Raw genomic sequence first — 13565 nt, forward strand, 5'->3', positions numbered from 1 at the left:
TTTACTTCGAGTTTAGCTCAGCTTGAATTGGTTTATTCGGACAACTTGATAATTAATTGATTTCTAAAAAATATTACACAAAGTTATATATAAATATAACAACAATAATTATAAAACTAGTATAAAGTGGTGGTATAATAATAATAAATATAAAAGGTTAGTTTATATATAATATAATATATATATATATATATATTAATATAATATAGCATATATATATATTAATATAATATATATAAATATTATATATATAATATACAATAAATATATATATATATATATCGAGCTAGTTCATGAATCTACGAGTCAACTTGTAGGTCAAGTCTGACTCGTTTATTTAACGAACTCAATTTTCATCTCAAATAATGAGTCGAGTTTTGAACAAATACTGAGTTAGTAGTTTGGTTCATTGTCAACCTTAAGTTTGGTGAATACGATTTCCTTCTCAAAAAAATGATGGCTTAATTTTTTTTGTAAACAAAATTATAAAATTTCTTAGATGCATATTTTGTGCAATTATCACTGCATTTACAATGTAATGATATATTATTCTACAAATTTTGTCTCAAATTTGTATACATTATAAAAAAGTGACATGTCACTTATAAATCACTATATAGTATTTTTTTTGTGTATAGTAACATAATAAAGTGTATTATTTTTATTAATTAATAATTACTTCATTAACTTCTATAGCTTTATTATACTATATAGAATATAGTACTTTTTATGTATATAGTAACATAATAAAGTGTATTATTTTTATTAATTAATAATTACTTCATTAACTTTAATAGCTTTATTCTCAAAGCTTTACCAACCCCATCTATTTTTCTCTCTTTTCAAACAAGATCCAAGTTATGTACCTTTTATATTCCTTTGGAACTTCTTAATAAATTTAAATTCAGACTATTTAGAATAAAATATAGTACTTTTTATGTATCAAAGTATGGGTGGATACTTAAAAATTGCGAATGAAGATAAAATTTTGATACATAATAAAAAATAACATATAATTTTAACTTTGTTTCTCTATGTTTTTTAATAAATATCAAAATTTGATCGAATTGAGGACACAATTTAGAGATAACTGATAACCATTCAAAAATTGGGAGGTCGACATATGTCATAATAAATTCACACAACTCTTGAAAAAGCTTCTATGATTCATTACAAAATGCATAAATACTATAAAAAAAAACTTATAAGGTATATTACAAATTTGGATACATCAAATTAGACTCTAGATTAATCAAGACTTAACACACTTCAACTTTTTCTAAACTAATTGATATCATCAAGCACATAACTTCTAATGCAGTTTTTTTTAACATAAGAAATAAATTTACATATTTCATATGTAATCTAAATTCAGGTCCTGCAATGACTCAAACTTGGACTTTGTATATAATAGAATAATTTCCAAGTAATGTTGAGAAAATTTCTAGACTTGTTCCATGATTCATCATCTCAAACTTGAGAGAGAATATTCATTTCTACACTTGAATTATGAACCTGCTCTAGGTGCTTTCATGCCAAATCCATGCTTCACTTTCTCCACTCTGTTAAATTGAAATGCAATAAGATTAATAGATGATCAAGATATCGTACTCGACTATTGTTTCAAATTGTGGACCACATCACCTGATTGTTACGTAATCAATATTTATTACACGATTAATATTATATATTTGTCTGCTCGTGCTTGATTTATATCTACGCGTTTTTTGAACATGTGCCGAAATGAATGTGGTACATGTGAATGCACGGGTGACTTACTAGTTAGTAATAAATGATTGATAAGCTAAGCATTGTACTATTTCCAAGTAATAATTAATAGAAACTTAAATTCTCCAACAGAAAACAGGTAGAAAATTATTAGAGACTAAGGAAAAGAATCAACATAAACCGGGCACTTACGTTGGCGCGAGTTTTCCAAGGCTGTCTAGCTCTTCTGCTGTGTCTTCATCCAGGACTCTACCGGAAATTTCGATGATATAAGATCTATCTCTTTCAGTGGGAAGTCCTCTCAAAACAAGCAAGTCTAAATCCTTTTCATGAAGTTCCCTACCATTTACAAAAACACGGGAATTTCCACCCGAACATTTGTCTGGCAAGGGGTGATTGAACTCTTCTATAAATGGCTGCAACAGAAATCGACACATTCAGTCATAATGATTGGATTGTTAAGTATGTTACCACAAAAGTGAGCTAGAGTAGTTGAACTTACAGGAATTATTCCGAGACAAGGTCCACCCATGACGCCCCAAAATCCTGCCCGAAAATCATACCTAGTGAAGCAAATTGTATAAAGGCAAATCCATCAATACACCTTTATAAGTAATCAGCAAAAAACTATACTTCGCAGCAAATTTGTGAGATAGTGTGTCAAAAAATGTTCCGGCCTGTTTGGTTTGAGAAAAGTTTTTCAATCATTAGTATAGAAGATGATACTGACCAGTAATTTCCAGGCTGGATTGGTCCCGCTAGTTTTTCAGCCTTCTTAACCACACGATGCGACAATGGCTGCCCATTAACAGTGACATTGATTTTGCTACGATCATCTGTTTGATTAGACCGAGAGAAATCTAGGAAGCTTTTCTTGATAATGTTTCCGAAAAATGACTCACCCCCTTTGTTGGACCTAGGATGATCATTTTCTCCTTTTGCATCTCCACAATCGTGGGAGACCCCCGTATTAGAATAATCATGGACATCCATCTCAGTTGCAACTGCAGCCTCTTTCAATGAATTTTGCCGTGTTGTGATCTTCTCGGTTTTCACCTTCTCTTGCTCTGAACGACTACTTTGGTTACCTTTTCCAAACCGGTTCATTGCGTTGTTGTTACTAGAGTAATCGAGGTACTCTTGCAAAGGTGAACCGGCCGGTGGAGGAGACGCGGATGCTTTGGTTGGCTGATGAATGGACTTATTAACCACTTCAGGACTATCTTCATCTTCGGACATTATAGGAGAAGAATGAAAACTTTGCATGTCCTCGGATTTGTTAGAACTCAAGCTAAGGTCAGCAACCAGCGGAAGAGGTTCTCTATCTACTGAATGAAAATCATAACCGGAATAATCATCAGATGAGAAATTAGCACCAACCCTGTTCACATGACCATGGGAACGTGACAGTCGGCTACTGACAACTTCATTTGAGAAATCATCAACCCTTGTGCGAACTGCCTTCATCTCTGAATCATGAGTAATAACTAACTTCTTATTGATGATAGCAATGCCGATTTTTGATGAACAAGCCTTGCACTTCACTTTCTGCTGATGTTTTTTCGCCACAACCAGTGCCTTTTTAGGCAGTTGCAGTAACTCAAAGCAATTATTACATGTGATGAAGGGCAAACCACCAGCTACGGGCCGACAATGCTGACGGCCAGTGGCTAACATCACTTTCCGTGGACGGCTTCGAACAAAACCACTGATCTCAGAGTTGAAGTCACTAGGCCATCTTGTATGTAATTGCTTTTCGTGAAAACTCACCGGAGGAATGGCAGCAGTTCTAGAATTATGAATGTGTGGACCAAATGCTGCTGGGATCTCATGATTGAATAACATAGGGTCATTTGGAACAGGACGTGCCGGCACTAAACCTCTTCGCTTGTTTTGATAGCAATGAAAACACGAGCAAGACGGCTGGTGAAGCATTGAACTATGGGCAAATGGTTCATATGAATCTGGATTAGTATTAACATAGTGTCCGGAAAAGTAGGGGTGCAAGGGTTTCGGGGGATATTGATGAGTTAGCTGATGTGATTGTGGACCTCTCCCTAGAATTTGGGGGGCAAAAGGATCTCCATACCCCAAAATGTGATTCGGATTATGCATCGAAGGATGGAAATTAGGCATAGCCATTTCATGACCACCTGTATCAGGATATGCTGGATCACGATGATGATTGAAATAATTGGAACCTGCCGCATGCTTATCGGTACCAAAAAATTGCCTTGCATTCCTGTTCAACCGAGGTGATCCATCTGAAAACCAAGGATCAGAGCCGGCATAAGGATTTGGAGGAATCATCCTTTCATCAAGCCAGACCTTTTCTTTCGTGTTGTTAACCACTTCGGAAGACTGACTGAGCTGACCCTTCAACTCATTCAGCTTCCTTAGAAGCTCCGCTCGATCTTGCTCAAGGTGTTGAACCTTGTTTGCACCATCTGTTTCTTCATGACGCCGCCAGGGCTGAACATAGCTATGAGAAAAACTTGAATGGCTGTTTGAAGTTCCCTCATAAGGATAATTCGAAGTGGAAAATCTCTCACTTTCCATTTCAGTTCTTGGCTTTGTCCAAAACCTCTCTGCCTCGCTTCTTTGTCCATTTTGCCAATTAGACATCATTCTCCCAGCGAATCTAGACCCATTTTCACGACAAGTTTGAGACTTTGGTTCCTCTTGTTCTCTTCCTATTGCTTTTTTCGCTTTATTTTTGTTGACATTGACATCAACACCATTCTCAAAAACTCCTTTCTCATTGGTTTCTTTACCCTCGGCTTGATTCGGAAATCTTTTATCTCCATTATTTGCATTCTTTACATCCTTTTCATTACTATTGACCTTAGCATCAACATCCGAAGTATCACCAATGGAATCAGCTAAGCCTTTTTCCAACGAACTATCCGATTTAGCAGAATCTTCATTCTTACCCTCATCCGACTTCTCCGACAAGCTACCACTAACATAACCCTTATGCTTTGCTGCAGATCAAAAGAAAAAAATCAATTTCAATCAGAAACTAAAGTAAAATCCCTTTAACCCCTTTCATTCCATGTATTTGTTCATCAATACCAAATATATAATTACTATATTTTTCTGCAAGTTTGGCACTTTTTATTGATTGATTAAGAAACAACTAAACCAGAAATTTAAAAGGTTGATACAACATGATTAGTTCTTCCTAATAATGAACACTACAAATACAAATGCATAATAATTTCATACATAATAACTCTCTTAATTTAACTATCTTCCTTTAAATATGTGATTACTAAATTGTTCTCCAAGTTGGGAACTTTTCATAAATTGACTAAGAAATGCAAATACATAATTTTATCCATAATTACTCAGAACCCAAAAAATGATTTTCAATCTTAAACAAAAGGAGAAAATTTCTGAAACAAAATAAAAAATAAAAATAAACCATTCCTTGAATAATAATAAAAAAAAGGGTACCTGTGAGAACAGCACCACAACCACCACATTGATAAACAGAATAATCAGCAAGTTCAGAAAGAAGATTATCACACTTGGGGCACCTCACTAACCTTAATTTCTTAGACTCATCCATTTCAAAAGAAGAAGAAGAAAAGGGTAAGAAGTAAGAAGAATGAAGTTGAAGAAGCACATGAGAAAAAAGAGAAAGTGTGTTTGTATCAAAACATAAAAGTGGATACTTGGCTTCTTGGTAACAACAATAACAACGTTGGAAAGGTAAGTAACTAAGGTTGTGTTGTGTGTGATATTGGTTAACAAAAGCTTTCGTTCTCAGAAACAATAAGCTGAAAGTGAAAGATAATCACTTTTTTTTTTCCTTTTTCTTTTGCAGCTGCTACTTCTTCTTTTGGTTTATTCCCACTAAGACCACAAATATATAAATAAGTAAATAAAAAAGAGTGGTGGTATTGTTTTCCAGAGGGGACAAATTTTCCTATGGAATCTTACAATGTTCTAAGATTAATCTCCAAAACTATCATAGATCTATTAGTATAAGGTCATACTAAATTTTTCACAATGTTTATTAGAATGAACACTTATATATCTTAAAAAATATTAGTATGTCATTAATTTTACAGAAAGGACTCCACCATAAAAATCCTAACTTTATATTAAAAAAGGATCTAATATATATATATTTATAGTGTAAGTGTTTTTTATACTGTCATTAAATTATCCATCGATCATATTTTAATTACATCGACTGTCAAACAAAAGTAATACGAATTAAAGTTGAATGATATACTGACAGTGCAAAAAACTTTACATTATGCGTGTATTTTAAACTCTATAAAAAATATGAGCACAATTTATATTTTTATTTAAAGATGAGGGATTCACTTACTCCTCATTATAGTTATCAATTGTAGCAAAATCTAATGATTTAAGAATGGGAATTAGTGTTGTAGTGGTATGATAGAAACGGTTTACGAGGTTGTCGTAACTAGTGTTGTACCAATGGTCGTAGTCCTAAGCTAACAAGAACCGAACAAAGAGAAGAACCAAATAATTGTGTCCCAAATAGATGAAGCTACGTGTTTGGAATGATTCCTATTTTAGTTGCATTGTTTTGTCTATATGTGCATGCTTTGTGCTAACTATGCATTGGAAATGAACAATAGTAATAATAATAATAATATGATATTTGAAAAACAGAAAACTGAAACATTAACTGAACTATCTAAGTTGGAATATAAGTGTAAGTTAAAAGTTAAAGATATTGCATTAATAAAGTGAGAGTTATTGAGTCTTCTTCTTCTTCTTCTCATCCGTTGTTGTCAGTTCTGAATGCATGAGTTGCTTTTTTCATTGAATTGGAATACATTGTACATGCATATTCACTCTTCATTCATTATACACCTTGGAACTAGTGAAAATGTTGCCATACTCATCATCATGCATCACTTATATCATATGTCCTAGTAAATAAAGATTCGATCCTACTTGTTCACCCAATTTGATTGATTATGACTGGGATTGAATATAATTTGGTTTCGTCGAGTCTAAGGTTGGTTTTGGGTTTAAAAATTAGACTTACTCAATATTTTGGGTTGAGATAAGGGACAAACATGATCTGACCCAACTTATGATCGTTGGTTGATTATGTTTGTATATATGTCTATTCAATTATGTACAGAGTAGTGATATCTCTTTGGTCAAAATTATCGTTGATTCTCTATATTTTACACCAAATATACATGATTAACAAAATACACATATGTCATTTAATATGTCAAATTGTACATACATAATAATAAGTAATTATGAGAATGTTTTAACTAAAGAGTACGCATTATATTTAATTGGGTCTATGTTTAGGTTCAAAGGCTAGTTCCATGAGTATTTGGGGTTAAGTTAGCTTCGGTGTAAGACCAAGTTCAAATTCAAAAAAATAATTCGATCAACATTTAAGGTCAGGTGAAAGATAAACCTTAACCAACCTAACGTGACTCATGTTGACCCCTATTTATATCAGATCAAAATCCTCTTTATTAAATTTTCAAGTCAAATTTAGCTAGGGTGATTTTGCTTCATTATAAAATAATCAATTAAGTTTTGAACTTCTGTATTCTGGTAGACAAAATTTTGTTAAGTAACTTTTGATAACTTAATTATCTAATAAGATATACTTTTTTTGTATTTAATGTATAAGTATTTTTTACATTATCAACAAATCATCTAATATTCATACATTAATGATCATTTCAAACAAAAATAATATAAATTAATAATTGATAATTTATTAACGATATAAAAAACTTTACATTAACGATTCATAAATTTTAAACTTAATTTTTTTTAAAGTTGATAAATGTATCTCCTCGATAATCTAATTGACAATTTTGTGAGAGGGCCCATAGCCAAAGATGGGACGTGGTTCCCACTTCCCAATTCCTCTCTTTTTCATTCTCAGTTTATCACTCACATGTCTTTCATACTTTGACTTTAGGTTATTGGATTTTGGGTTCTTTCTCACTTCTATTAAAATTCATTTCTCTATCACTATATAAATTAATGCAAATGGAGACACTACTAGCACTTCATAAATTAAAGGAATTCTTTAACAGTTGGGTTAATAAGTATCTAAGAAAATTGTTTTACAAATATAAAAATAAAAAGTCATCATTGAAGTTGCCATAGACTAGAATCTTAAAGCTATATAATATATCTGATTGAAGATATATAGAAGGTTAAATGATGCTTGATGAAGCTATTAATTCCATATATAAAGATAATTCAAATGATTTTTATCATTTAATTTCATATACAAAAAATAATTCCAAAACCATTTTATTACTTAACCTTATAATCATAAATTAAATATGAAATTGTTATAGTGAGGTTACGGTTCGAGTCGTCTCTAATTTCTCCGAAAATGAGAAAGAGGTCTACGACTAATACCGTTTCTAAACTATCAACTCCATATATATAATTAATAAACTATTTTATCACTAAGTTCTATATGTATAAATAATTAGAAACTATTCTACCAAATAATTTTATGGGACCTTTATAGTGAGGTTATGGTTCGAGTCGTCTCTAACTCCCCTGAAAATGAGGAGAAGGTCTATGATCAATACCGCTTCTAAACTATTAGTCTCATCAAATCGAAACAATTATATATTTTAAACAATTTCAAATTAACCAATTCAATCAATCAATACTTTCAAACCTACCGGTATTTTCCAAATCATTAACAATCAACCAAAGTAGAAACAAATTTTGAACTAGAACTATGTAGTTTTGATTTTCCTATTGCACCCGGGGATACGTAGGAGCAAGACAACCTCTTGTCATATGCAAATATAAAAATAAAGATATTTTGTTTTACTAATTGAATTTTAAGCGAATAATTTTTAAAGGTATACAGATCCATATTATTAGCAAGGGTACCGTTTTAATACGGGCCGACGGGATGCTAATACCTTCTCCGATCTGTAATCGACTCCCGGATTCAGAATCTCTATTCAAAGACTACTTTTATCCAAATTGGGCATAAACAAAGAGTTTTCTACGTTTTAACTGCAAAAAAAATGTACTGGCGACTCTAAATCAATCGGAAGAGGTAGAAGTCAAGTTCACCTCTCTCTAAGTCGGAGGGTTGGTCTTCCAATTGAAAATCGGGTCGCGACATCTGGGTTTGATTTTGGGTTTGATATTTTTTTATTATAGTGGACTTGTTTTTACTTTTTAATTTTACTTTTCCTTTTTGGGAAATGTACGTGAATAATGAAGTGATGGATATTTTGTTTATTTCAAAACTTAATAATGATGCTACAAATATATAGTTGAAGTTGTCTTCCTCTTTTCAATTATTGATATGTCATTCAATTTGATAATCGACTTAAAAGTTCATATTTTTACTTTTGGGTGTTAAATTTTTTTTCCAAATTAGTATCTTTCCTGCAATGCATCATTAACTTCTTATTTTGGTTCTAGATTTGCTATTTTTTTTATTAAACTTAATTTGTTTCTACTTTAAAATTATATGAAACACATTTAAATATATCTTAAAACATTCTCAATTAACATCATCTAACTATTTTTTTTTTAAATTTAAAATGCTAAATAGGATATGTAGTAATTGTGGGTATAAATAGTTGTTCTTAAAATAATCTCAATTTATATCATTTTTAAAACTTAAATAATAGGAATTCATTGTTATTGTTAATAGAATGAGATGTGATATTACAATTAATTAGGAAATTTGTTGATATTCTATTTCGATTAAAAAATGATAGACAATAAATTTATTTTAAAAATAATCATTTTTAATACTAATTATTTAAATATATCTTAAAATGTTCTCAATTAATATTATTTAATTATTTTTTAAAGTAAAATAGTAGGAATTCAATCTAATCAAAATATTCTCAATTAATATCATCTAATTATTTTTTAAAACACTGAATAAAATATATAATAATTACACATTTAAATAGTAAATATTAAAATGTTCTTAATTAATGTCATTCAATCATATTTAAAACTTAAATGGTAGGAAGTCATTGTTATTATTAATAGAAAGAGTAATGATATTATAAATTTATAATTATAAAGGAAATATGTTGATATTCTATCTCACTTAAAAAATAATAGACAATAAATTTATTTAAAAATAATCATTTTTAATGCTAATTATTTAAATAAATCTTAAAATGTTATCAATCAATATTATTTAATTATTTTTAAAACTGAAATAGTAGGAATTCAATCTTATTAAAACATTCTAAATTAATAACATCTAATCATTTTTTAAATTTTAAAACACTAAATATAATATGTAGTAATTCCTCATTTTTAAATAGTAGATCTTAAAAAATTCACAATTAATATCATTTAATCATTTTTTAAAATTAAATAGTAGTAAGTGTAACACCTCAGTTATGTCATGCGACCTTCCAAACCCATATATATACTGAGCATGTCACCGTAACACCTTAGTTATGTCATGCGACCTCCAGGCCCATACATAACTAAGCGTGTCACCCCAAGCTTAAATATTCCTTGCAGTATTTTATTCCTCACAAAGGGAAGCCTCCCACGACTCGTACTCATGACCTTGTGGATAAATAGTCATTATTCACATGAGTCGCTCACAAAAAAATATAAAAAAGTGCATTAATTCAGCATTGTCATATTTCACATGAGGTGACTACTCATTGTGAGAAGAATGAAAATGATTAAATGCATTATTTATTGCTATGAAATATGTGATTAGGGAATTATAAAATGAGGAAACATTAATAAAAGACATTTCTTTATTATTCTTTATCATTCTACTCCTTGTGAGATGAATGAAAATGATTAAATGCATGATTTATTGCTGTGAAATATGTGATTAGGGAATTATAAAATGAGGAAACATTAATAAAAGACATTTCTTTATTATTCTTTATCATTCTACTCCTTATGAGATGAATGAAAATGATTAAATGCATTATTTATTGCTATGAAATATGTGATTAGGGAATTATAAAATGAGGAAAGATTAATAAAAGACATTTCTTTATTATTTTTCTACCTATTATATCCCATTTTCTTTTTAATCTAGTTTCCAATTACAATTAATGAGATTATTTTAGTCATATTGTATTTAATTTTTACATCATTTATTGACTTTTTAAAATGTGCAAATAATCCTATACATATATATATATATATAGTGGTGCTTGTTCTCTTAATAAATTAAAACAAACTTGTCCCATCTCTACAATTCTCTTCAAACACCAACAATGGTTCAACCTTTGAGCCATATCTCCATCTTTATATTAATCATAATTTCCTATCTTACTATATTGAGTGATGGGGGAGTAGTATTTTTTCCTATTAGACATGTTCACATTAAGAATAATTTGGGTGAAGGAATAAATCTTCAAGTTCATTGTAAATCAAAAGATGATGATCTTGGTATTCATAATGTCACATATGGTGCTGATTATGAGTTTCAATTTCGGGTAAATGCTTTTGGAACTACACAATTTTTCTGTGGATTAGTATGGAATGATAAACTACACTATGTTGATGTTTATGTTCATGAAAGGGATAAGAGAAGGTGTGGCCCTGATTGCTTCTGGACTATAAATCAAAATCAAGCATGTTTGTATGATTTTAAACCACGTATTCAAAATTGTACTGACTATAAATGAAAATTTTATCTTATAATGTAATAAATAAAATAATAATGTCTCTATTAATTTTTATAATATAAAATATTAATAGAGTGGAAATAATGGAATGGAGATATTACTTCATTATTTGAATTTCTGAAATTTCTTTATCACTACATTTATTATAGTGCCTTTTGAATTTATGTTATGTTGTGAGATTCAATGGAGTATCTTCTCCAAAGTGTGGATACTTCAAAACTTTAATGGAAGTACTCTTATTTTGTAACTGTTATTGAGAAAATAATTACATTCACATTCTATATATTAAACTAGCAAATTGTCCGTGTATTTATACAAACGGTATTTTTTGTTGCATAGCAAAGAACGCATATATGATATGTGCATTCACATGCATGTTATTCGTATATTTGTATGATTAAAAATATATATGTTACTCGTGTATTCATACTGTTAAAAACAAACATGTGACTCGTACATTTTAATGATTATATGTTATCCATACATTCGTAATACTAAGAAAATACATATTACTCATACTTATGTATAGTTAAAATACATGTTATTCGTATATTCACATTATTAAAAACATACGTGTTACCCGTATTACTAATGCAAGTCCAATTTTATATAATGATTACATTTTTATCAATAAAACTATTCAACTTCAATGACTGATATTAATTATATTCTTTAGACAAAGTACATGAGTCTAAAGAATAGTGTCAACCTTCATGATATTATATTTTGGTGAACTTTTTCAATATGTTGTTTTGAATGAAATTGAACACAATTAATTATCAAAAAATATATACATGATGAGCATTGAATGAAATTGAACACAATTCATTATCAAAAAATATATACATGATGAGCATTGTCTCAAATTTATACCCATAACGAGTATTGATAGAAATTAAGCAATCTGAAATAAATCAAACAATATATATAAAACAAATCAATTGATTATGACAATCAAATCAAATATATTATTTTTTAAGCCATAAATACAGGTAGAAGATTATTATGATTGTAAAATAAAAATAACATTAGTAGAGGTAGGCTGCAAATTTTGTTCCTTTATACAAATGTAACTCTTTTACCACAATAAAATCAATTATCAAAGATGTTACTCATTTAGACAACTTCTTTCTTCTTTTTTGTGATTTGAACAAATTCGTAAATAAAGAAGAAAAATATTAATATACATAGTTGCAATAATAAAAAATATTATTATCTAATGGATATAATATTTTTATCTTCAACCCTATTCATTAATTTTATTTTTAAGTGACACAGAATATCAAAATATTTTCTTTTTAATTGTAACATCATAACTCATTTATTAGTAATAGGAATAAATTCCTACTATTAAAGCTTTAAAAAATTAAGTAATATTAATTGAGAGAGTTTTAAGATTTACTTAAATAATTAGTATTAAAAATGATTATTTTGAAATAAATTCATTGTCTATTATTTTTCAAGCGATATAGAATATCAACAAAATTTTTTATTATCTGTAATATCATAACTCATTCTATTAATAATAAGAATGAATTCCTACTACTTAAGTTTTAAAAATGATTAAATGATATTAATTGATAACATTTTAAGATCTATTATTTGTTAGCTAATCATGGAATTTAATCTAGGACTTTTACTTTGTGGGTTTTAATTTCTAGACTAATCTTTCTTGATTGTAATGGAAATTGGTTGGGGCTACCTAACTATAGACTTGTTCTTTTATTAATCAATTTCTTTGGGGTGCTTTAGCATCCAAGCTTCAAGAAAAAAATTTTAAGATCTACTATTTAAATGTAATTATTACATATTCTATTTAGCGTTTTAAAATTAAAAAATAATTAGATGATATTAATTGAGAATCTTTTAATAAGATTGAATTCCAACTATTTAAGTTTTAAAAATAATTAAATAATATTAATGGAGAAAATTTTAATATCTATTTAAATAATTAAAATTGATTATTTTTTGAAATAAATTTATTGTCTTTTATTTCTTTAGTGAGATAGAATATCAACATAATTCTTTATGAATTATAATATCATAGCTCATTCTACTGATAATAAAAAAGATTCCTACTATTTAAGTTTTAAAAAATAATATTAATTGAGAACGTTTTAAGATCTACTATTTAAATATAATTACTACATATTCTATTTAGAATTTTAAAATTTAAAGAACGATTAG

The 13565-nt window shown here is 29.0% G+C and overlaps 1 protein-coding gene across 2 annotated transcripts; it reads right to left on the reverse strand.

Annotated features, from left to right (window-relative positions):
* Nucleotides 1196-5605, reverse strand: LOC109329777 (protein ENHANCED DISEASE RESISTANCE 4-like). Of its 2 annotated transcripts, XM_019563595.1 has the most exons (6): nt 5188-5605; nt 2459-4712; nt 2231-2291; nt 1921-2144; nt 1506-1562; nt 1196-1463 (listed from the first exon to the last, which is right to left on the reverse strand). In XM_019563595.1, the coding sequence occupies exons 1-5, from the start codon at nt 5300-5302 to the stop codon at nt 1508-1510; spliced, it is 2709 nt and encodes a 902-aa protein (XP_019419140.1). In that variant the 5' UTR covers nt 5303-5605; the 3' UTR covers nt 1196-1463; nt 1506-1507. The 2 variants fall into 2 exon arrangements, with proteins under 2 accessions (XP_019419140.1, XP_019419139.1); XM_019563594.1 differs by having other exon boundaries at nt 1196-1562; nt 5188-5604.

The sequence above is a fragment of the Lupinus angustifolius genome, chromosome LG16, assembly GCF_001865875.1.
Source record: "Lupinus angustifolius cultivar Tanjil chromosome LG16, LupAngTanjil_v1.0, whole genome shotgun sequence".
Lineage (NCBI taxonomy): Eukaryota > Viridiplantae > Streptophyta > Magnoliopsida > Fabales > Fabaceae > Lupinus > Lupinus angustifolius.

Coding starts and splice junctions, on each gene's coding strand:
- LOC109329777 (XM_019563595.1), bottom strand. CDS start 5,302: ATGGATGAGTCTAAGAAATTAAGGTTAGTGAGGTGCCCCAAGTGTGAT. Junction 2,292..2,458: donor ATCCAGCCTGGAAATTACTG/GTCAGTATCATC, acceptor TTGCTTCACTAG/GTATGATTTTCGGGCAGGAT. Junction 2,145..2,230: donor CTTGTCTCGGAATAATTCCT/GTAAGTTCAACT, acceptor TTTCTGTTGCAG/CCATTTATAGAAGAGTTCAA.